The 25435-nt window shown below is 45.0% G+C and overlaps 1 protein-coding gene across 1 annotated transcript in view; it reads left to right on the top strand.

Annotated features, from left to right (window-relative positions):
• The first annotated feature begins 392 nt into the window (after positions 1–392).
• The window catches only part of LOC147435724 (uncharacterized), a 46174-nt gene continuing 21131 nt past the window's right edge, over positions 393–25435 (top strand). The window contains exon 1 of the mRNA XM_086488704.1: positions 393–610. Within this exon, the coding sequence (XP_086344830.1) occupies positions 516–610 (95 nt within the window). The 5' untranslated portion in view covers positions 393–515. The remainder of the gene's footprint in view (positions 611–25435) is intronic.

Genomic DNA, 25435 nt, shown 5'->3' with positions numbered 1-25435 from the left:
CTCCATGTCTATGTGTTTTGCTTGGATTGCACAACTAGACTCGGGGCATGGTAAGACTTTCGTTCCTTATAATTTATGAGGAGACACAATGTTGACTCTCCACCATACTTGGGTATGGCATGCACTATTTATGGTCTATAGTTTGTTTTCATTTCCTCATTGCACGACGAAAAGATTAACTCCTCACATGGTTTTCCTATAGCTTGACAAAATAAGTTGCACACTAGGATGATATGCCTACTCGATGACCAAGTGAGTACTCCAAGTTAATTTTTCCATTTGTCTAAACTTCAATATACCATTAACAAATTTCTATAAGACTAGTCTCTCTCTCTCTCTCTCTCTCTCTCTCTCTCTCCTCTATATGTGAGTATTTACGATGTGTTTATCCTTTGCTACAATCCTCATAAAATTCTTCACTGCTTTATGGCGCAGAGGTCGCCATAGCTGTGCTCGGCACGAGCTCGCTGACATACGCTGTGAGATCGATCGGTGTTAGTTTGAAAAGCACGGCGATGATGGGAAAGCGTTGCTTCCTTTGGTTTATTTACTCTTCCTGCTTCTTCGCTCTGTGTCAAAGCAGTCCTGGCGACGGAGATTCTCTCTACAGGCACGTTTTCCACTCAATTTTCCAAAGTTTTCATTCCTGTTACACAATGCATTGACGAAAGCAAACAGTGCCAGTTTCCTTTGATCTCTGTATGTTTGATTCCAAGGTAGCTGTTTTTTGCCAGATCCAGTTGGGTGATTGTGGATCTGTCTGGCATAGACATGAAACTACTACCTGGGAAGCGAGTGTATTTTAATGGTTGTGTGCTGCGTGATTCACTTAAGCTCCGCTTTGTAATGCTTTAAGTTACTTTGAAATGTTCTACCAGGGAAGTGTGAGTTCCAAGAGGTTTAAAGAACTCGGTAGTTCTATGTAGCCTAAGCATGCACCCTATAAAGGGTGATTTTGTGGATGTTTTTTAACTCTTAGAGTTGAGGTTTGTTTATGGCGCTTATGGCACCTGATTTCGGTGAGTTCATTGAAACGGATGAAATATGATTACAACTCAGAACGTTGTTTTGGCAAGCTAAGCTATCCAGAGCTTGACCTTTTAAAGTATGTAAAGGTGTACCTTTCTTTCACAAGATCGAGCATATCCCCTGCTTTGTGAATCGGTGCAATGGTCTGCATCATTATTCACTCAATATGTAAACCCTTAGCCAATGCTCTGTTGAACAGGTAAGGAAGAAGGGGCCGAGTGATGAACTACATAAATAAGGTGCTCATCGTGTAGGCCTATTTGATCTGATGCTTGACCGTACTTCAATATATGGATAGCTACCTTTACCACCGATGGGGTGAAGAAGCCAGTTGTGGTAGGTTGGGGCTCTTGTCGGTGTGGTATGGGTGATGCGGCACACGATACAAGCTCTCTGCATATGTGCACCCTAGTTGTTGATCCTCACTAGGAGGCGATGCCCGAGGCTCACTAAAGCTCCTCCATAAGATATGGCCATCTCTGCTCAAGAAGGGGAATACGTCCTTGTCACAAACAGGAGCGCACAACAATTTCAAATATACTCTGATAAATAGACTATCACTTAATACTGAAGCCAATTGAGATAGAGAGAAGATCGACAAAGTACTGGGACCAAAAGATGGGGTTGGTTGCCCCCCCCCCCCCCCCCCCCCCCCCCCCCCCCCCCCCCCCCCCCTCCCCCCCTTCCTCTTAAAGAGTATCTTAAGCAATGGGGAGAAGTCATCATACAAGTACATTAACTAGATGTATTCCCACGTTCTGTTATAGATCTCTGACTTGATGGAACTTGGGAGCCTTTGCTTTCGTAATGTCTCAAGCAAAACGTTTCTTACTCAAAATCCCGGAGAGCCAATGCGTTGTCTAGTCTAATGGCATGGCATCCTTATCCTGAATTTATATCGAGAGTCCTCCCGGGTAGCAATCTTAGCATCTACCCTTCTGTCTTGGGCATGAAGTCTCTCCTCGAGAATCTCTACTCCCTGATCCAAACTCGAGAGTCTACAACTCTCAAATTTGTGGATCTACTCCCAATCTTAGAGTCCCTTTGGGTTGGTTTGGCTTTGTTCCCTCAGAGGGCTTTTCTCGTGCAGAGGCGTTTGCCTTCCTTTGCTCCTACTTCCGCATGTGAAGGGAGAACACCTGCAAAATAAACTCTCATAGATCAAACCATCTAAACATGAAAGGTATCACATGTGAAGGCTCGAAACTTGAAAAGCAACTCCTTGGAAGGGAACTCTGCATAGAGAACCTTCCCTTCCAATTCTACACACCGGAAAGGTGTACTCTCCGGTTTTCTCTTAGATCAGCCCCATGTATGATGTCCATGGGCCGAAAATAGAGAAAATCAGTAACTTGTCGCAATGGAAGCGGGAAATCACCTATGTCATGGGGATTTTGCTTGTGAAGCCTCTGATTGCGGTTATGCTGCCGAATTGGGCTAGAATAGGCCATTTTTAGCCCAATAATAGTGGGAGAGCACTCACGTAGGAATTTACAGTTTTCTCCAAAGTTTTAATTGAATAAAGAAATACCGAAAGGGGCGCCAATCTTTGGGGCCAACGTGGTGTCATTGTCTGCTTGGGAGCACTCTAGCTGCCAAGCCGTGGTTTGTTGTGTTGAATTCAAGTCTCAAGTTAATTCGTGAAGTTCGTTTGTGTCGTAAAGTTCAAGTAAAGTTAATAGTGTAATGATCGGGTGAAGGTTAAGGCTACCGCCGCCTTGGTTGGTTTTCGGCGAAGACAAGCATAGGAACTTGGAATTACACTATGGCTGACAAAACGAATGACAGGGAAGAGGGTTCCTCTTCACAGGATAGACAAGCTACCCCTCTAGTGTTCAAGGTTGGCGAGAGTTCACGACCTTCACTGTTTTACTTTTTGTTGAAGTGAATGCTTCACAAGGTTTAGGGTTTATGAGTGGGCAACCAGACGAGATGCGTTTAGGACACAGTTGGTTGTAGCTGTGAATGTGTTCACTTGATTGATGCTAAACTCTAGGTTTATTGAGTTTTTGCAAGCTCCACCCAGTGTAACAGGGAATGGGTGGAACACAACCCAAACGTTTCGAAATGGCGTTCCGGACGACTCTCGTTCCTGAAACCGGAATGGTGTTCTAGAACGGGGCGGAATGGAGGAACGTTGGTCGAGAACGGGCAAAAGTAGGCATTTGGGGTTGTTTGGGGGACATATTTGGGCCAGTTTGAGGGTAGTTTTGGGGCTGTTTAGGAGTTGATTTGGGACTAAGCTGAATGGAGGTAATTCATACCTTACTTTAGTCGACTGTTCCGGTCCCGTTCCCGTTCCGTCCCCCCCTCCTCCTCCTTGTTCCCGTCCCGTTCCGGACCCTCTTGTTTCCGTTCCGGGTAACTATGGCTCCACCAATGTCACAGCAAGCAAGGCAACTTACACAGCCAGTAGACTCTACCACGTGGCAATGTTTTCGTACAATCTGCCACGTCAGCACATTTGCTGTGTGTGTGTGTGGGCACTGTTGCAACGTCATCATTTTGTGACAGTTACAACAAGTTGAGTTGTGCTAATTCTTTTTATCTTTTGTGGTGCGTATGCCCTATCAACTACCTCATTTTTGTGCTAACTTTTTTGATTTAAAACTTCTTTAGTGCTAGGCTTCATTATGACCGAGTCTGCCCTTGATCTCCGGAGTCACGATAGAAACTTAGTACGTTTAATTTTGTGTTGATGTATGCTCATGTGTGCGTGTTGTGTTTGGGAGTATATGTTAGTACCTAGTTCTATACCCACTATTGGGCACTGAAGACGTTAGTGGGGATGTGGTTGTAAGGTGCAGCGGAATGAATGTTGAACTTTGCTCAAGATGAGTGCTCCGAATTGCGCTCAAGGGTTCCTTTTACTTACGGAAGGGAGAGCCTTCCGTTCCTTTAGTGAGAGAGTGCAATGGACACAAACAAAGTGGTGAACATTGTGAATGAAGGTGCTGAGACTGAGAGATAGAGAGAGAAGCATACGACACCAGAATGTTGTCAAACCCTCCTTCGAAGGCCCCACTCTCTATGGCGAGAGCGGTCTACTATTGATTGCACAACTCTCTACAATGCTTTGGACTTGCCGACGATGTTGACGATGATGAGGACGATGACGAGACTGGCTGAAATCTGAAAATGCTAATGGCTGAAATCTGCAAATCTTTATCTACTGAATTCTGACTCTATGTCGATGACGACAATGCGACGACGACGCGCTGAAAACGTATATGCTGAAATCTGCGTTTTCCGGGCTGAAAGTGCAAACTTCGATGGATCCCACCGTGTGGCGAGGAACTACTACGGGAAAGTGAGATCTGCAAGGTTCGGGACTTGTTCTGGGGGTTCTAACTGCTGAAAACTGAAAAGGTTGAGTCTAGGGCTGATTCCGTCGCGAAGGTTTGCAAAAACGCTGAGGGGTTAGGCTGATGCAAAAACGCTAGGGCTGATTTGTCTTGATCTGCAAAAACGTTGCTGATCTGCTGGTGCAAACTGCTAACGCTAGGGCTGATCTGTCTTCTGCTGTCGCCAGGCTGCTAACAAATGCAAAAACACTGGTTGATCTGGGTGCAAAACGCTAGACCTTCTTGCAGATGCAAAAATGCTAGGCTTGCTGGGGTCCTGCTGAGAAGGTGTCTGTCGAACTGAGTTCCTGCTGCCTCTTTTACCAGAAAGTGCTAACTTTGGTTTGCTTATATATTATCTTAGCAAAATTGCCCCAGCTAGTTCCGACAAAAGTCACTTAAAAATAATAAGTGAAAAATGTCAAAAATAGGGAAAATAGGTTTAATGCAGTGGAAAATTCCCCTGATGGATTCTGATGGGAATGTTGATGATCATGTTGTGTGCAATCGGAGGATATGCATCTAATCTAAGTGACTGGTCATGCACGGTTTGCGAATACTCACACAAGTGCCAGATCACTTCCTATTCTAGACCGACTTGACGGAATTGAACCTTGGTCATGCTGTAGCTTGTCCACGGACACATAGGGTTGGATGTGTCAGGTGACATCCCCTCCTTTTCAAAGTGAGGTATTGGTACCGAACTGTATGGCGTCGAGGGAGATCACCAACGGGGTCTGGAATCCTGGAAGGGACTCTTCGTCGGCCGACTCTGACGCGTGGATCATGCGATACTTGAACTTCATAAAGGTCTACAACGCTTGCTTCTTGGGGCCGCGCCGAAAGCGACACAGTCTTCTGTGGTTCCTTCAATGCTTCAACTTCGTCTAGAGTCATGCTTCTTCCTTCTTCAAGAATCTCCATGGCTGAAAATTCCTGAAACCATTTCCAACACAAAACCATGAACATACTTATTCCTTATAAAGTGATTGGAAAAAATCTCGTCTTCCTCAAGGACTGTGCATGCAATGTAGATGAACAAATAGACGGAGTGCCAAATCGTTCACCACACACACGCAAACAATGAGATCGAATCTTGTCTTTCTGATCTATATCAATCAACTGTGGCAAAACACAATGGAAATGCCGATGCTTGGTGCTCATACTTTCTTGTGCTCTTTCTACGACTGTTTAGTGCCAAGGAAGAGACGGGGAATGTGACTTCCTTGAATGCATACTTTTCACCTTTTCATGAACAATCCGCATACATCCGTGCTCATTCATGAGTGAAACGTGCTCAACGTACAATATGTTATGCCTATGAAAAGGGATCACATAAACACGCTGACTAAAATACAGGAAACGATCACGAACGAAACACTCGAACAATGCCTATTGACTAATCATTCGAACACATAATACTTCCTGTGAGAGTTCTCTGGACCTACGCTTGAGAGCCAAGACCGGTCCTTCCTGAGGGGGTTCTTTTTGAGGGGGTTCTTCCTAAGGGGGTTCTTTGGACCTAGGCTCGAGAGCCAAGATCGGTTCTTCGTGATTGATCGAATCTGCAATGAGGTTAGCTTCACTAGAGAAAGTATCAACTAAACCATCATTCTTGTGAACAATCACATCATCTTCATGTAAACCATCATGCTCGTGAGAAATCACATCTTGATCATCATGCAAATCATCATGCTTGTGAGAAATCACATCTTGATCATCTTGCAAATCATCATGCTTGTCATTCAAATCATCATGCAAATCTTGTGTGTCATGCTTGGGAGAAGAAGAGACTAAGAGAGTCTCCTTTTCCCGAACCTCTTCAATCTTTGCCTGCACATGAGAAATGAGAGAGGAAGAATGAACAACGTTCTTGCGATCCAATTCTGTTTTTCTTTCTGTGTCTTTGCGATCAAATTCTTTGGCCTCCAAGCGCAATTGCTCGCGCTCACGCTCGCGCTCCATGGCTGCCATTCTTTACTTTGTGCCAATTGCAGATCTTGTCAATTACTTGAAAAGGTTCATAGTAGCGCATACTGAGCTTTGGAAACAACCTTTCCTTGCCCTTCATCTTCTTTAGACTTTCCTTTTGAAATCGCAATAGAAACCCAATCACCAGGTGAGGATCTTGTCAATTACTTGAAAAGGTTCATAGTAGCGCATACTGAGCTTTGGAAACAACCTTTCCTTGCCCTTCATCTTCTTTAGTCTTTCCTTTTGAAATCGCAATAGAAACCCAATCACCCGGTGAGGATCAACAATCCTTTTTTGCTTTGCCCGAGTCTTCTCCAAGGCAAGCTTAATTTTTTTAATACATTTCATCCATATTTTATACAAATCGATTTGCTTCAAAAATCTTATCTTTTGTGTGCAAAATGAGAGGAACCTTTTTGCCACCCTCAACAATTTCGAAGGGTGCCTACGAATGCACTGTAGTGTTATATGCATACTCAAGCAAAGGTAAATATTGTTCCCACTTGCCCTTAATTGTCTGACTCATAGCATTTGAGTAGGTCTAAGACATTAGAATTGGCTTCTTGTTACTGTCCATCAGTTTGTGGATGTAATGAGAATGAAAACTTAAGTATTGTGCCCATGTTTTCAAACAAGCCTCTCCAAAACAAGCTTGTCATGGGAGGATAACAATCAGTGACAATTGATTGTGGCATACCATGGCATAAAATGGGTATGTTTGCTAAACCTGCAAATAATGGTCCTTATATCATCATTCCTTGTCTACATTCTTGGAAGACAGCCCTGTCTCCCTAACACCTGAACTTCGAAGAATTTGGGAGCAAAAATACCGTAAAATAGGAAAAGTAGAGGAAGTGGGGTCTATTGGCCCATAGAGTCCCAAGGAAAGCGAGGAAAAATGCCCTAGGGGTATTGGAGCCTACATGGCCATGGAACCAAGCCAAAACCCAAGGCCAAACATGGGCTAGATATATCCTCACATGAGAAAACAACCTCACATTGGCCGGGCACAACCACAAAACAACCCTCACTCCCCAACACCTGTCCGTGGGAGATACTGGGATGGACTGGACGAATTTAGAGAGATGCCTGAACTTTAACAATACGCCCACCAACTGGTATAATCTAATAGCAAAAGCCAAAGGATAAATAGAAGGGAGAAGGCAGTCGATGACGAAGATGAGGGAGAAGAAAGGGTTGACATCACCAAGGGACTGCAGGAGGAGGTAACAAGGTGAATAGCAAAGCGCCACCTTGGAGTTGGCAAGGAGCTGCCAGCCAATATAGAGACTAATCCACTTGTTGTAGGTGGCCAAGCTCGAATGGAACTCCAAGAAGATATTGAAGAAGGCTTTAAAGACAACCACCAGGTGAAAGAATCTTGGTAGAAGGTGTAGAGCACAGAGTAGCAAGCCAACAACCAAGAACCTACGACAACCAAAATATTAGAAGCGGAAGCAAAGAAATAAAAAGAAAGTAAGAAAAGAAAGAAAGAAAAGAACAAAATAAACAACAAAAAACAAACCAAAACGTACTTTGAAGACAAACTTCACCCATGCACACACAAACAAAACCGAAAGCAAGCCAATCGAGTATGATGGAAACCAAACATAGAAGCAAACAAAACCTTGCTTTACTCACACTCACGCACACACACAGTCACAAATTGATGACGTGGATAGGTTGTATGGATAGATGACGTGGCAGGTGCCACCAGTAGGTGTATTTTTCCTATTGCCTTCTTTAAATATGTACTACATACTTTTATTTATTTTCTTTTATACTTGTTTTCCCCGGAACCCTTGAAAAGGTGTAAGTGGACATTGCATGGCCAGTGTGAAACGATTGCGGCCGAACACGTTTCTCATGTTGGGAGTCTAGGTCTGTCAGTCTGGGATTGGGCGGGCCAGTTAGCACTGAATTCTAATGAGTATGGAAGCTTGTGTGCGCTAGATGGAACTTGGGCCACTCGGCAAGTCACAACTTTATAAGTTGGTGGGAACTAGGGAATTAAACCAAAGGGGCAAACTGGACACTTGGCAGCAGGAAAGCAACCCGCAGGACACCTCAGCTAGAGGGGGCGTCCAAATGAGGGTTGAGGCTGATTTGAACTTCACTGTGACTAACAGTGTGTGTGTGAGTGGGTGTAAGTTCACAGCTTTAATGGAAAGCTTGCCTTCTCCTTTGTCTCATGTAGCGCGATGATTTGCTCTCGTGCATCTCTCTCTCTCCCCTTTGCACCTATGGTAATGCCCCACTAGTTGGGCACTAGTTGGGCTTCTCAGATGACTGTATAGTTATGAGGGTTTTATGCACGTTTGCCAAGGCAAGGGTCTTCTGAATAGGAACCGGATTAGCTAATTGCTAATCCTCCACAAGTATGCATAGTTCCATCGCGAAAGATTGCGAATTTGGAGAGTTTTCTCGTGTTGAAAACTCGTCCAGTTTACAAGGGAACTGTCCCATTGCGTGCTGGAGCCCTTGGGACACGCGTGGACGTGTTCGTTCTGCTAAAAAGGATCCAAAACAGAGAATTACATCCTGCTGTGGGTTTTTGCAGGTTTACGGTTTCGCACTTGCAATGCAAGAGAACACCAAGGGAGCCTCGAGAAGGCTTTCGGATGCTTAGACAAGGCTTTGGGCATCTGGCAGTGGCAAAACAGGGACCAAAGCCCCTGGCAGTGGCAAAACAGGGAATTACAGCATGTTGAATTTCTATTACTGCTCTCCAAAAAGCTTCTAAATTGCGAGGGAATGCGTCCTAGACATGTACTTTTGACCTGTAGGGGTTCTGTCGTCGTTATGTTACCGAAATGAGGTTGCCCTCACCAGGTTTGGACAGCTTTGTGAGAGTTTGATCTGAGTGTTTGGATTGTCTACTTTCAATTGAAGAAAGAAATACCGAAAGGGGCGCCAGTCTCTGGGGCCTACACGGTGTTAGTGGCCTATACGGTGTTAGTCTCGTGTGCGCTGTGACATTCTAGTCGCTGGATGCATCTGTGTTCTCTTTTCTTCACAGTGCTGTGTGTAAAGTTAAAAGGTAATTGAAATAGTACCGCCCTCTACTGTGTACAAGCCGGTTGGTTATATGGTTCCATCGACGGGATAGTCACTTTTTCTTCAAAAAGTGCAGCGTGGATTGTTGTGGGTGCGAGCAACATAGAGCTTGTCGTTATGGCAAAGAAGAGAGACCAAGTACTTGAAGAGGGATCTTCCTCACGCGGCACATAGAAAGTTCCTTCAACTCTTCAACAAGAGGACAGGTCGTTTAGAGCTCAATTGTGTAGTTGCATGGAAATGTTTCAGCAGTTGGCTAGCATGCAGGAGTTGGCTAACACGCAGGAGTTTTTGCAGGCTCCTACACAGGATTTATAGGTTCCGATACAGGGTTTTTAGGCTCCGACAAGGAGTATGACTGAGCCATTGCAGGAAAAGGAGATTTCCAATGCACAGAGGACTTGTGATGCTCGAGGGAAAGCTCATGTGGTTGAGCAACTAGCAGTGTCCATTAATCCCAAGCAATTTGCTTTAGCTGGACAGGAATTGTTTGTGAATGGTCAAGGGAGTAATGAATAGGCTATGCGTGACCCTCCCGTTACCTACTTCATATCCATGTTATTTTGGAGGTGGTTCAGTGATTCAAGCTATGGCTGGACCTTCCACAGGTTATATGCTAGGGAATGTGTTTGGGACAATGCAAACAGGCATGGTTAACCCTATGTATGGGTGTCCAACCAGGTTTTCGGGGTGCCTATGGCCAATTTCGAGTGCCTGGAACACAATTTAGTAAGGCTGGTTTTCCGCAGCCATATGCCCAAAATGCAGATATAACAAATAAAACAGGTGATGTGAGTGCTAGAATGGACAATCGTGGAGCACCACTTTTGTGGGCACTTGTTTATGACAATGTGACTCCTTTGAGTCAACCTAAGGATTACAAGGAAGGTGGGCAAGAAGTGAATTTTGAGACTTTTAGGGGAACTGGGGATCAACTGAAGGCTTTGACCTTCATACAACAGTTTGATGCAGCTTATGCTGGAGGAAACTTCACAGTCTTCGAAGATACGCAAGGCTGCCACTTTTTTTAAAGGGAATGCACTTCAATGGTGGACCGCATTGTTGAATCAAGGTCAAATCAAGGTCAAGCCCCAACAACGTGGGTCCAATTCAAACAGCTTTTTGCACCTACATGGCTTACAAACACTTATGTAGTGGATGTGATGACAGAAGGGCATGAGCTGAATGCTAAACAGTGTGCGAATTTGGAAGAGTAAAATAAGCATTTTTGGGCCGCACTGTTGCCAATAACCTCCTATAGGTTTGTGTCATTGTTAGAACAGATTGCTGTTGCGGATTGCCGAAGAAAATCAGGGACTATTGCACAAAGACTACTGTCATGAATATGGCGCAGTTGATTTAAGAATGCGAGAGTGGCGAGCAATCTGTCAAAGGGAGATTTCGATGGATTTAATAGCAACAAGAGAGTGTTCGAGGGCAAACAATTTTCAGCCAAGGGCAATGCTGCTGCAAAGTCTTCTGTGCCTCCCACAAAGAAACCCTTTACTGATGAAACTGACACGTCCAAGAAGCAGTCTAAATCTTCTTTGGGACGAGGACAAGGACAGAAAATGCATTTTTTGTGACAAATCTTTTGAAGAAAGAAAAGCTCTAAGAGAGGCCAAGAAATGCTACATTTGTGAAGAGGACGGACATTTTGCGGATGAATGCCCACAAAAGAAGCCGCAGGATAAGGATGAGAAGTCAAAGCATAAAGGAAAGAAGCCAAAGCCCAATGCAGGACTTGTCCCAGATTTGGTCGGTGAATAGCCAAACCTAGATGCCACAGAATTGTGGAGAGCTTGGGGCAAAGTTAGAGACCAGAGAGTGCTGGTTTTTGTTGATCGAAGAGCCCGTGCAAATTTCATATCACCAGAATTGGCATCAAAGTTGGGCATTTGTGCAGAGGAGATGGGTATGACAAGTCAAGTAGGTTTGGCATTCTCCAAGTCATTCAGAGCCTATTACTTCCATTTTGGGGAAGCTTCGTCTGCACATTCAAAGCTATGTGGATGCGGAAGAGTTTCATATTATGCCACTTGAGGGCTGTGATGTGTTATTGGGTATGCCATGGTGTTACAGGTTGCCTGCTATGGTGGATACTTACAACAAAAAGATTACCCTCGTACATAGAGGAAAGACTGATGTCCTTGATGTAAATTAGCTTTAAGGCAAGTTTGTTCCAGTTGTTTCTGCTTTTGCTATTTCATCTGTAATAAAGAATCATCTTTTTGCGTACTGGATCTTTGCAAAAGAAGTATTTGAAGTTGTATCTAATTTGTCTGCCTTAGGTAAAAGACATGTCAACTTTTCTGAGTGGTTTGAGTGATTTTTTTTCAGATTCTTTGCCAGGGCAGTTACCTCCTGAGAGATCTGAGGATCATACCATAGATCTTGTGCCAGGTTCTAGTCCACCGAATAGACCACCATACAAGGTTAGTGCAGCCAATTAGAAAGAGATTATGAGTCAGGTCAACGAGCTTTTAGAGAAGGGGCTGATTCATCCCAGTTCATCCCCTTTTTGTTCGCTACACTCCTAGTGCAGAAGGATGGTTCATGGCGCATGTGCATTGACTATCGCGCCTTGAATAAAAATACCATCAAGAACAGGTTCCCCATACCGAGGATAGGCAACATTCTTGATCGGCTTGAGGGAGCGTCATTATTTATAAGGACCGCCATTTTCAATGAGTTACGCAAGAACATGCTACTCATTAATGCGAAGAAGAGTAAATTCTTTTTGGAAGAGATTCACTTCCTTGGGCACATTGTATAAAGGATGGGGTACGCATGGATCGCGCCAAAGTGGAAGCAATTAGCTCATGGCCGGACTTGAAGTCCGTACATGACATTCGAAGCTTTCTAGGCTTATGTTCCTACTAGAGGAGGTTTATCTGAAATTTTACTTAGATTGCTTCTCCACTCCATGCATTGCAAGGGAAAGGAGTTACTTTCAAGTGGACAACCAAGGAAATTCTAGCCTTCAAACGCTTTAAAGAGAAGCTGACTTCAGATTCGGTAATCATTTTGCCAGATCTTTCGAAACCTTTTGTGGTTCAATGTGATGCATGTGGCCACAGCCTTGTTGTAGTTCTAATGCAGAATGGCTGAGTACTCGCATATGAGAGAAGAATTCTTTTGAAGACCGAAAGGAATTTGCAAGTTCATGACAAAGAATTGCTGCCAGTAGTTCACACTCTTACTAGTTGGAAACACTATCTGCGAGGGGCTGATTTTGTTGTCCAAATAGTCATCAAACCTTGCGAGGTTTTCTCACACAAATAAAGTTGTCTGAGAAACAGGCAAACATCTTGTCAATGTTCCATTTTCAGATTATGCATGTGCAAGGGAAAAAGAACGTGGTGGCTGATGCGTTGTCATGAAAGCCCCTAGTTTCAGTAGTGTCAATTCCGTACCATTGTGAACTAGACGAAATGAAGACACACTGTATTGAAGATTCAGATTTTGCAAGGATCTATGATCAACTTGTTGATGGGCAACATCATGAACACTATATGCTTAAGAATGACTTTCTCATGATGCATGGAAAGTTATTTGTTACTAAACAATTAAGGCCAAAGGTTTTGATGGAAAGTCATGCTCCACCATATGCTCAACATCGTGGAATTGATGCGATAGTGAAAGGGGTTGAGGCATTTTTCTATTGGCCAGCTTTGTGTCAAGATGTTGACACATTTGTGAGATCATGTCTAGTATGTCAAAAAGTCAAATTTGATAGGCAAAAGCAATCGGGATTGTTGCAGCCATTGCCGATCCCTGATAGGCCATGGGAAAGCATAGCGATGGACTTTATCTTGGATCTTTCAAGAACGCAAACATGCAATGATGGGATTTGGACTATCATTTGTAGGTTCAATAAACAAACCCATTTCATTCCTGCTAGGAAGAAGATAAAGCCAGAACACATGGTCAAGATATTCATGAGCAATATCTTTAAGTATCATGGGATGCCTCAGTCAATTGTCAGTGACAGGGATCCACATATGACGAGTCTTTTCTGGAGGCATTGTTTCTCATCTTTGTTTCATCCACAAACTGATGGACAATTAGAAGAGGCAAATTCAATTGCCCTAAATGTGCTCAAATGCTATGTGTCAGAGCACAAGGCAACTTGGGAACACCATCTCCCATTGGTTGAATATGCTTACAATAACACTGTGCATACATCAATAGGCAAGGCACCATTTGAGATAGTGGAAGGAGGGAAGAAAGTCCCACCCATTTTGCAAACCAAGGACAAGATATTTGAGGCAGACAAGTATTTGCAAGATATGGATGAAACATACAGAAGATAAAGATTGCTCTTGAGAAGACTCGGTGATTGGGTACTTCTGCACTTTAAAAAGGCCATACCAAGAAAAAGGAGAGGCAAGGAACATTTGTTTCCTAAGCTCAATATGTGATATTATGGTCCTTTTCAAATTTCAAAAAAGATCAGCAATGTAGCTTACAAGTTGAAGCTACCAGAAGGCTGGAAAATATATAATGCTTTTCATGTCAGCCTTCTAAGATTCTTTGTTGGTGATGTGCTAGAGAATATGCTTGATGAGAAACAGTTGGAAGTGGAAGAATTGGATGAGATTCTTGTTCTTGAACAGATATTGGCACACAAGGAAGGTTAGAGAAAAGGTTGCAAGATGCTATTTGGTGAAGTTCAAGAACTATCCATCTTTGGATGCTAAATGGATGGAAGAGTTTGGATTGGTTGATTCACCTTAACTATTGCAACTATATCTTGAAGCCTTTCAAATGGAACCCACAGTGACTTGATGTAGCCCTTTGGACCCAGGTGAGAGCATGTGTCACAAACTGCTGACGTGTCAAAGCCCTGAAGAATGGAGCCAACTTGTAGATGTGGCCGAGGGGTCTAAACCCTAAGAAGAACAAGTAACAGAAGAAGAAGTCCTACCAACTTATGGGGACTCCGTCCGATGGGGCCCCAAGTGACATAAAGGATTAAAATAAAGCAGGACCCGCACACATGCGTAGCAGTTGATGACGTGGCAGTTTTCGGATTTTTCGATGGCAGTGCTGACGTGGCAGTTGTACGGAATTCCGTGATTTACGTTGGCAGCTTTTCGGCATTGCTTTTGGACCAGAAGCTTTTGAGTTTGAAGGCTTTTCATGTAAACTGCTTGTCATAGGCCAAGGGCCTTTAAATATGTGCTAAGGGCTCATTCTTTGGCATGCTTCCCGGAGAAGGTGCAGAGTCTGGAGTACCGGCTTGAACTTTGATGATGCAATATAGAGAAATACCGAAAGGGACGCCAAGGTTTGGGGCCAATACTCTCTGGGGTGGAATTCCGCTACTCCGTGTTGCGTGACATCTCTCTCTGAAACCGGCCCGTAGGGCGGTAGACTTTGGCTTTCACCCGATAACTACACAGAGGAACTTCACGAATAAGCTTGTGACTGGATTTCACACTTCAAGACATTTCACGACTTCGTAGCTAGAGTGCTACCAAGCAGAGAGCGACACCTTGTTGGCCCCAAAGACTGCCGCCCCTTTCGGTATTTCTTTATTCTTATTATACTTGAGAAAAACCTGTAAACTTCTACAAGCTGTCCCACTTTTATCCGGTTGAAATTCCTCTACTCACCCGATTTCGACAACAAAACCTCAGTAGAAGTCTCCACGGACAAAATCCCAAGCACACGGTGACTTTCCATGCACTTTACAAAACCTAGCGAGAAATTGCAGCTCGCTGTTTTGCGCTCCGATCCGTGTGCCGACTTGCCCCTTGAATTAGTTGAGATTCCTCGTGGGAAATCTCTCTAAATTGTCCTCTACAAGCACCTAATGCTTTCCCGAGGCTCCCCTGACAAATAAACAATCCGAATGCTTCCACCTAACCCTCACCAAGCTGTCCATGGCTGTAATTGCAGGTTTTTGACGCAATTTCGCCAGCATAACGACGCAAATATCTCGTGGGTCAAAAGTACACATCAAGGACACTTTCCCTTGCGGTATGGAAGCTTTCCAGCGAGTTGTAGGTCAATTTTAGCATGCTGTAATTTTCTGTTTTGCCACTGTTAGGTGCCTACTGCACTGTACATGCATCCCAAGGCCTTTTCGAGGCTCCCTTGGTGATTCCCACAGCAGGCTGTAGTTCTCTGTTTTGGACCGTTTCAAGCGGGGCAAGCACGCCTACGTGTGTCTCAGGTGCTTTCGCACGTAATGGGACAGCTCCCTTTCAAATCGGACGAGTTTTCACGCGAGAAAACTCTCCGTTTTCGCATTCCTTCGCGATGGAATTGTGCGAACTTGAAGGAGATTAGCAATTAGCTAATCCGGTTCTTGTACAGAAGGCGCTTGCCTTGGCAAACGCGCATAAAACCCTAGAACTGTACATGGTCATCTAGGAAGCCCAACTAGTGGGGCATTACTATATGTGCAAAGGGGAGAGAGAGATGCACGAGAGCAAATCGTTGCGCTACATATAGCAAGGGAGAAGGCAAGCTTTCCATGAAAGCTGTGAGCACCTGCACTTACTACTCACACACACTGTAGCACTCTGTAAGTACAAAAATCAGCCCTCTCTCTTGGGTGCCCCCTCTTGCTGATGCTTCTGGCAATTGCATCTGGGGTTGCCATGTGTCCAGTTTGCCTCTTTTGAGTTAATTCCCTAGTACCCACCAACTTATAAGTGTAGCGAGGGGCCTAAATGACTTTGAACTAAGCCTAGACACCCTTTTACTGCTCGGATTTCAGTGCCGATTGGCCCGACCAACTTGTGGTGACCTGCCCTTCCCGATTGTGTGTGAAACTCTCGGCCGTCGGCCGTTTCACATTGGCCATACAATGTCCGGCCATTTGCAACTTCAAAAAGAGGGTCCCAAAAATTAAACAAAAATCATCGAAAAGAAACCAACAACTCAAGTTAGCAATTGCCACGTCCTTGTGACACACACACACACACACACACACACACACTCTCTCTCTCTCTCTTCGGTTGTTATTGAAGTGCTAAAAGTCTATTCAGTCTGTTCTTTTCTATTGGCACGGTGGTGCCCGTCTTGTGACAGTGGTATCAGAGCATCAAGTGTGTGCTTTTCTAAAAGCATACTGGTCCTACCAAAGAGCAGATAGAGCAAACAGTCGCTTCCAAAAGTTGACTGGAATTTTATTTGAAGTATCTCTGGGTCTCGACCCCGGACTTATTAGCCACTCCCACCCTTACTTCATCGCGCATCGGGCGCGCTTCCGTCTTCACCGCTCATGCCTTACAGGGCATAAGACAAAAAGATCACTTGCAAGAGAAGGATCCAATATTTGTTTCGAGTCACTGTTTTTCTCAAAAGCAGTGCCATGTAGATGACGATGTCTATAGCTACCAAGCCGCACGCTTCCAAGGACTTGGCAAGCTTTCAAGAAAATTTTTGTCCGAAGTTATATGGTTTTTGACATCCTCCTTCGTAGTGCAACTTCTGGTAGAGTGGGGTATCCTGAAATGCTTGCCATGGAAACCCTAGCAGATTATAACTTGAAATTTTCAGTAGATGTCTCTTCACAAGCAGATGACCTTGGAGGTCCAGTGCGATTGCTATCTTTGGACTACCATCGCTGCCAAAGAAAACACTGTCTGTCCAAGAGCTGATGGACCATGCTGTGCTCGGCTACGACCTTATGGAATAAACCTAACCCTAATTTTTGATGCAGGTTTAAGGATGGAAAGTCAATCGACTTTTCGAGCTCGACTGATGTCGAGATTGCTTTTAAAGTTTGAAATCTGTTTCAGAGCTTGTTTGGTGATCCTGTTGGAATTTGTTTGAAGTGGATTGTATCTGTTTTGAACCTGTTTTGGTGACGATTGGAAATGTTTGACTCTGGTTTTAATATTGGTTTCATTGATGGGTGATTTTACTCCCGGATGGAGAAGTGAGAAATACTGTTTTGGTATTGTTTGAACCATGGAACAACGCAGGCCGATGCCTGGGGAGCGTTTCGTTGTATGTTTGAAAACCTCGGAACGTCGTAGGCCATGTTTGGGGAACGTTCCGTTGTATGCTAGAAAACCTTCGAACGACGCAGGCCGATGCCTAGGGAGCGTTTGGTTGTATGCTTGTAAAATAATTGTTGTTGTGACTCCCGGCCCGGACCTGGATGGTTATGCGAGAGGAATATTAAGAAGTTTGAGTAGTGGTTACTCTTAGCACCTCCAAACAACGTAGGCTGCGGTTTGGGGGGCATTTGGTTGTAAAAGGCCTCTATATGTTCCGGCCCGGACCTTTTTAGGTTATGCTGGAGGAGTGATGAGAGAGTCGTTGAACATCTCCTGGCCCGGACCTTGTTTGGTTATGCGGGAGGAGTGTTGATCGGCGACTTTATGATTCTATGTCTTAACATGCATATGTAAGCATTTGTGTTGCGTTAAGATGTGCCAACCATTGAATATTCCTAATTAGATGAGATTGCCTGGGTATGTAATTTTAGTGCATCAAGACACATGTGGAAGATCAGTGCAGTCTGGGTGTGATGGCTAATTTTACTACGTCGGAATATCAAGAGTTCCGATCTGGACGAAAGGAGAAGCCAACTCCTTGGTCAAAAGAGCCGAAAGGAGAAGCCAACTCCTTGATCAAAAGAGCCGAAAGGAGAAGCTAACTCCTTAACAAAAAGAGGAAATTGATTGTCCCTCCGAATGACCCTCGGAAATTTTTGAGCTAACTTGAGTTGTTTTGCAGATATGCTGTAATCGCGGACGATTACTCTATTTCAAGAAGGGGAGATGTCACAAACTGATGTGTCAAAGCCTTGAAGAATGGATCCAACTTGCAGATGCTGGCCGAGGGGCCTAACCCTAAGAAGAACAAGTAACAGAAGAAGTCCTACCAACTTATGGGGACCCCGTCCGATGCGGCCCCAAGTGACATAAAGGATTAAAATAAAGCAGGACCCGCACACATGCGTAGCAGTTGATGACGTGGCATTTTTCGGATTTTCCGTTGATAGTGCTGACGTGGCAATTGTATGGAATTCCGTGATTTACGTTGGCAACATTTTGGCATTGCTTTTGGACCAAAAGCTTTTGAGTTTGAAGGCTTTTCATGTAAACTGCGTTTCATAGGCCAAGGGCCTTTAAATATGCGCCAAGGGCTCATTCTCTAGGATGCTTCCTGGAGAAGGTGCAGAGTCTGGAGTACTGGCTTGTACTTTGATGATGCAATATAAAGAAATACCGAAAGGGGCGCCAAGGTTTGGGGCCAATACTCTCTGGGGTGGAATTCCGCCACTCCGTGTCGCGTGACGTCTCTCTCTCTCTCTCTCTTAGTTCAGTTATTATTGAAGTGCTAAAAGTCTGTTGAGTCTGTTCTTTTCTATTGGCACGTGGTGCCCGTCTTGTGACAGCATGGTTTATGATGCTCGCTGACATGTTGTCATGTTGACGTGGTTGCTGTACGGATTTCCATAAATTGCGCTGATTGCTTTTTGGCAATTTTTGGAGATGCTTTTGAGTTTAATTGCTTCTGGGGCTCTACTTTGGGGCATCCCTTGTAAGAATAAATAGACCCTTCCGACCTCACTCTACAGAGCATCTAGAGGTCCTCACTCTACAGAGCATCTAGAGGTTCCCTCGGGAGTTGTAACTTTGCTCAAGCATTAATATAAAAATAAATACCGAAAGGGATGCCAGATTTTGGGGCCAATACCTTTCGGCACGGAACTATGTCGGGTCGTGTCGACTCCAATTTTAAAGAGTGATAAAGTTGTGAAGTATTTTAGGTGATTCTCTCGTGTGTTGTGCCAGATTTCCGACTTGGGGTGCCCAAGTTTGTAACACACATACAATAAATGTGACGGGGGGACCAAGAACACACACACACACACACACACACACATAGAGAGAGAGAGAGAGAGAGAGAGAGAGAGAGAGAGAGAGAGAGAGAGAGAGAGAGAGAGAGAGAGAGAGAGAGAGAGAGAGAAGAAGAAGAAGAAGAAGAAGAAGAAGAAGAGAATTTTAACGTCGTAGGAAACTATCCCAAGAGACCTTAAAGATCTATCCGACGAGGAGAGTTGGAACTCAAGAGAGAGAGAGAGAGAGAGAGAGAGAGAGAGAGAGAGAGAGAAATGAAAATATTATATTAATGTCTTCAAAAGGCCAAAATGACCTATGAGACCAAATTGTTACAAAATTGTGAATCTGATACCATGTCTGGTCACAAAAAGACTAGAACAAAAATACTCCCACTACTAGAATCCATCCTCATCTGTGCTCTGGACGTCGAGAGAGTATGGCTCGAATCCTCTGCTGTGTCTCGGTCGATGATGTGTAGCCCCTCTCATCAATCGTGGCCGTTTGGATCTCTGTAGCTCAAGTGCTCGGTCGATGAGAGTGTCGGTAGTGGTCGAATGAGTGTGGGCCGAGCTCTGCAGTGATTGCTACTCCTCTGGCCCCGAATCTCATAGTACACTGTGCAATGCCATATGTAATGTAGCTCTGTCTTTGGCTCTAGCTGGCATAAGCTTCATATCCTATTGTCTACTGGTATCCCTCTGAATCTACCAGTCTCAATCTCCAGCTGATGTGAGGATGTGCATATCCATGTCGCTGGGTCGAATCACAAAACCATCTCTTGTGAGGTGGAGAAGATGCTCTCTATAGAAAGCCATCTTCGTGCCCAACTCTTGTGGCGGCTCTATCCATGTCCTCCTAGTATAGAGCTGGATCAGGTCTTGTGGATCAGGTCTTGACGAATGAGTTTAGTAATCTCCACCCGTGTAAGAGATATCGAGGGTGTCTGAACTCTGAAGAGAGTACTGGAAAGGGGGCAGCCTATCCAAGCCATGCATCTAAAACCATGATGTCATCTGTGCATACCAGCATGAAGTGTCTCCTTGAAGAGCTAACTATCTGGAAGACTCAAGGGCTAGTCTAGCGTATCTGTCTCTAGTAGTATCCTGCAAGCTGTGCACAAAGGAGACTGATCTGGTAATTTCCTCAATCTCCATCGGAGGGGCAGCTAGCTCTTCTCGAATGATAGCGTGGGGTACGGAGGCCTTGGCTCTGATCAATCGAGAGATCATAGATACCAAGGGCCTCTCCATACGTCTCCAACCATCTTGGCCTACAGAAGGTCCACATATCTGCACCGCATACAACATAGCTGAGGCTACTAAAGTATCAAAGAGCCATAACTTTGTCCGAGGTTCCTGGAACTGAACGTGCGGACACATCCTCTCCAAGCCTCCCAAGGCCGCATAAGCTCTAGTCAATCTAGTCTCTGCTGCTCTCCTAAAAAAAAAAACCTCAGCCCAGTGAAGACAACCCCAAGGTAAATGTATGCATCTGTATATTCTACAATCTCCTGACCATATGTGAAAGTCGGTGCTGATCTCCTGATCCACTGTGGTGTGGTGTTAAACACCATAACCTTGGTTTTACCAAGGTTTATAGACAATCTACTATCCTCTGCAAAATTGTGTTATGCATCCAACTGTCGTTGCATACCCTCTGGTGAGTCAGAGATCAACACAATATCATCAGCATATAGCAACAATGGGATCCACGTCCCTGCCAGCTGGGCACCTCTATCACCCTCTTTGTCAATGTAATCAGACACCTCATCAACATACATACCAAATAGAGTAGGAGACAATGGGCAACCTTGTTTCACCCCAATGGTGGAGTGAACTAAATCAGATATCACCTGCGGGGTGCGTACATGTCCCATCACTGATCTGTATAGAGCCATAATCTCCCAAATCAACACTATGGGCACCCCCATCTCCTGCAGTCTGCCCATCAATCAAGCTCTCGGTACCATGTCAAATGCTTTGCGGAAATCCACAAAGCTACAAAAATCCGTCTCCCATGTGACCTGCCCTCCTCAATGATGGCTGTGAGTGTCAGAATATGATCAAGAGTGGAGAAACCCCTCCTAAAACTGGCCTGGCCCTTTGCTCGTACACCCTCACCCTCTGCCCAATTACTCAACTGTTGCTCAAGAATGGATGCATACAACCCTGCCAATGTGTGCCCAACCATGATAGTGCAGTAAATTCTCAGGCTCTGTAGGATCACCTGCCTTGAAGATAGGCACAATAGTAGACAACCTCCAAGTCTCAGGTAACCCCTCACACAAACCCCTCACACATGGCACGATTGAACGACACTGCAAGAGCCTCTACTAGCATATCTCTAGCATGTATAAAGTGCTCTGCTACTAGACCATCATGATCATATGCCCTGCTGGTCCTCATCCTGTCAATGGCTCTCTTTACCATCTCAGTGGTAAAGAAGGTGTTGTAAGGTGGGCATGGCTGTGTAGGATCTGGAAGGGGGTCTCGTCCAAGGACTGCATATAATGATGGTGCATACATTAGGAGAAGTAATCACTGGGGAAGGGAAGTGCTCATGAAAGAATCGCCATGCCTCTCCTGAGTCTCTACTCAAGAACAACTGATACAAGTCTCGCTCCATCTAGGCCAAATAAGCTCGTTTCTTCCGTCACACAAGGCGCCGGGAAGCAATCCGAGACTGTCTGTAAGTGATGACTCCTAAAAGAAGATCTCTCTGGAACTGGGCTCTCATCTCTCTGCACTCCTCATCATACCAACTATTCTGGGGCATGTTCCTAGAATGTTGCCTCCGACCCGGCTAAGTGTGTGGGTATGCCTCTGATGCTGCATCATGCAGTGTCTCAGTCAATAAAGTGGTGCACTCCTCCACTGAGAGACGAGGACTAGTTGTGCATAGACGGCTATAGATCTCCTCTGTATAAATCGAGTCAGTATTTGGTGTAAATGTGTAACGGGTATGTGACCTGCCTCCTGATGTCTGGATTGTACTATATTGAAATGAAACAGAAAATGTCAAAAGAGCATGATCCACTGCTACACCCACTGGTCTGACTCCCACTATGAAATCCTGAATACAAGGAATAAAGCTCGGCTGTGCCATAACATAGTCCACTGTATTGGCCCCGTGTCTGTGTGGAAAGCATGTGAAACCGGCTGCTCCAAGAAATCGTTGTAAGCCATTAAGTATGGCTAACCCATGTGTGGTCGTCATCTCCGTGAGGTATCTCCTATACTCCGTTTGCTCTCTATCATGTGAGCATCTGTCAAGCCCCAAGTCACCCACATCGAGCTCTCTAAGCATCTCATCTGAAGTGTCGTAGAAGACTGTCTGAGAGTTGCCCGTTCGGGCATTGAAGTCTCCTAGGAGGATGATATCACCATCCCTAGAAAACTCCCATATATCGTCATCTAGAATAGAGAAAGGCGATTGTCCTCTAGGTGCAGCAGACGTAGTGGGGGGAAGTAACATATGGCAATGTATAGAAATCGGCCTGTGTTAGCTCTCAGCCTCACCCACATGTATCTAGCATGATCATCTCTCCGTACAATATATAGTAGTGGTTGTAACTCCTCCCTAAATAGCACTGCTACTCCTCTTGAACCTCTACTCCCATGCTCAGATCTCGCGACTGTCCAATGGGCTGTCTCCCATCTGTTTCCCACCACATGCGGCATAAGCTGTCCAGGGGCCTGATGAGTCTTTGAGAAGAAAATAACGTCCCTCTCTCTGAAACTGTCCTCAAAGGCACCAACGGTCCAATCTCATAGACCCATTACAATTCCAAGTAGCCATCTTCAGTGTGATCCCATAGGTCTCACACCGTCATGTAGAGTGCCGCTCTATAATCACCACCTGATCATCTCTGTAAAAGGCCGTCTTCCCCTTCTCCCTTGCCGCCGTAATCTCTGGCATTACCTCTCCCGTATGCGCAAGCTGTGAGAGAGTGAGATCATCACCGAGGAAAATACCTGTCTTCTTGAGAGTAGGTCTCTTTTTCAGAAATTTCTTCTTCTCTTCCAAGGGAGGGAGCATAGTACGGGAGCTCTCTCTTTTGAAGATTTTCTCGGGCCACCACTCTTCTTGCCCACTCTCCATGCCTGTGTGTGTGAAGGCTTGTCCACCCCCATCATGGATGTGAGGATTGTGACCTCTTTTTCCACATTGTTTATGTCCTTGAGGCCGGTTACCCTGACATGTAGTGACATGTAGAGTCTGCATCCTCCTTTGTTCCTCTCCGAGGGTCATGTTAATAAGAGTGGGTGTACAAGGAGCTTCCTTATCTTTCCCTTTCTTGGTGACCTCAATCCATTTTTCGGCCTCTTCTACTTTCTTTTGTGTTGCAAAGATGACCGCGGCTCATGACTTCTTCTCTCATCTTCCTTGATAATCCGTATTTCTTCTCTCATGGTATTCAATTCTTCCATCATAGATGGTTGAATTTCGCCTTCTTCGAGCCGTCCACTTTTTGCTGCAAGAAGTTTACCTTGGAGAGTTCGGATTGTGGCTTCTTGTGAAGCCGCTCGCTCTTCAACACGAGAAATCCTTTCGCATATGTTCTTCTTCTCCTCTTTCCATTCCTCCATCTTTTGAAGAAAGGTTGCCTCCATCTCTTTCTTCCACTCCTTCACTTCAATTTCAAGTGTTGATATCTGCTTGTTGGTAATCGAGAACCTCATGTTGAGAGGGCGGCGGGCTATAGCCACTGGAGAGGCCATGTGAAAGGGGGTCAATGGGTAGCCCAATGGAGGGAGACCATGAGAGAGAGAGAGAGAGAGACTAAAAAAAAAAAAAAACCAAGAAACTCTAAAAAATAGCAAGAAACGATTGTGAAACCCTTAAAAACAGAGAAAATCAGCTTCGAAACTTTAGAAAACAGCAAAACATATTATTTGAAACCCTAAAAACAGCAAAAAACAGTGGCAGAACCCTAAAAATCGGAAAAAACAAGTTTCGAAATGAAACCGGCCTGTTCAATCCAAAAAGGGCGGTAGACTTTACTTCAAACCTTGATTTAGCTTTCACCCATTATTAGTCGTCTATTTTACCTGCGCTATAGTGACACAAGAGAGGGGAATGGGATACAGATGCTAGAATGCACCTGTATGAGAAGACGGACACCAGATTGGCCCCTAACTTAGGCGCCCCTTTCGGTATTTCTTTTATTGTTCAAAAGAGGGAATAAACGTTGTGGTTCCCTACAAGCTGCCCCGCACAAACTCGGCTGAATTTCCACTGTTCCAGCTCGATTTTGGCAGCATAACTGTACTAGAACCCTACACAGTCAGTATTCCCACGCATTGGCTGACTTTCCCGACGCATACGGGCACTTTGCAAAACCTGGCGAGAATCTGCAGCACGCTGAATTCTCTGTTTTCAGCCCTGAAAATGCGCCAGATCACCTGTACAGCGGTCCCCTTGCGTCCCCGAACCTCCTGGGGGTATTAGGGTCCGTTTAGGGCCAAAACCCTAAACCTGCAAAAATACACAGCAGGCTGTAATTCACTGTTTCGGGCTCCGTTTCGTGTGCCGGTCGCATCCTTAGCAAGTCCTCGAGCTCCCGCACCTGTAGGGCTACTTGCCCTTTGAATCGGACGAGATTTCTGGCGTGAAACCTCTCCTAATTCACCTGTACCTGCGGGGGGATTAGCCGCTAGCTAATCCAGTACCTGTGCAAGAGGCTCTTGCCTCGGCAATCGCGCATGAACCCACACAACTGTACATTGGTCAAATGAAGAGCCCACTAGAGGGGCATAACATACTGCCCAAGGGGAGAGAGAGGGCAGTGCGTAGCATGCAGGGCATCACTCCTGGCACCGCACTGTGCATAAGAGGGAAAGCAAGCACTCCATAGCTCTTAACCTGTGACAAAAGCTGCAAATGAGCCTCTCCCAGCTTAAAATTGAGCGCCAACTCTCTCTTGCATTAGAAACTGCACCAGAATGTGCCACTTGGCACATTTACAAGCATTTTCCCGTTTCGGGGTTGCCGCCTAAAAATCTCCCAACCGGTTGCCCAATTGACTTCACGGCAGAGTAAGAAAATGTTCCCCTTGTCATTCCGGAGGTAATGACGCCAACACATTTTCAAGTCCCAAAATAGCAGTTCCCTAAATTTTAGGAGATGCTGCCATTGTATCTTTCTAGGTCATCCGACCCTCTTTGTACACTGCGGCCACATCCAGAACTTAAATGTAGCCTCTGTAGCAAA

This window comes from Adiantum capillus-veneris, chromosome 18, assembly GCF_014529385.1.
Source record: "Adiantum capillus-veneris isolate H3 chromosome 18, ASM1452938v2, whole genome shotgun sequence".
In the NCBI taxonomy this organism is placed as follows: Eukaryota; Viridiplantae; Streptophyta; class Polypodiopsida; order Polypodiales; family Pteridaceae; genus Adiantum; species Adiantum capillus-veneris.
Note: the sequence above shows the minus strand (reverse complement) of the source record. Positions and strands in the feature narration are given on the sequence as shown.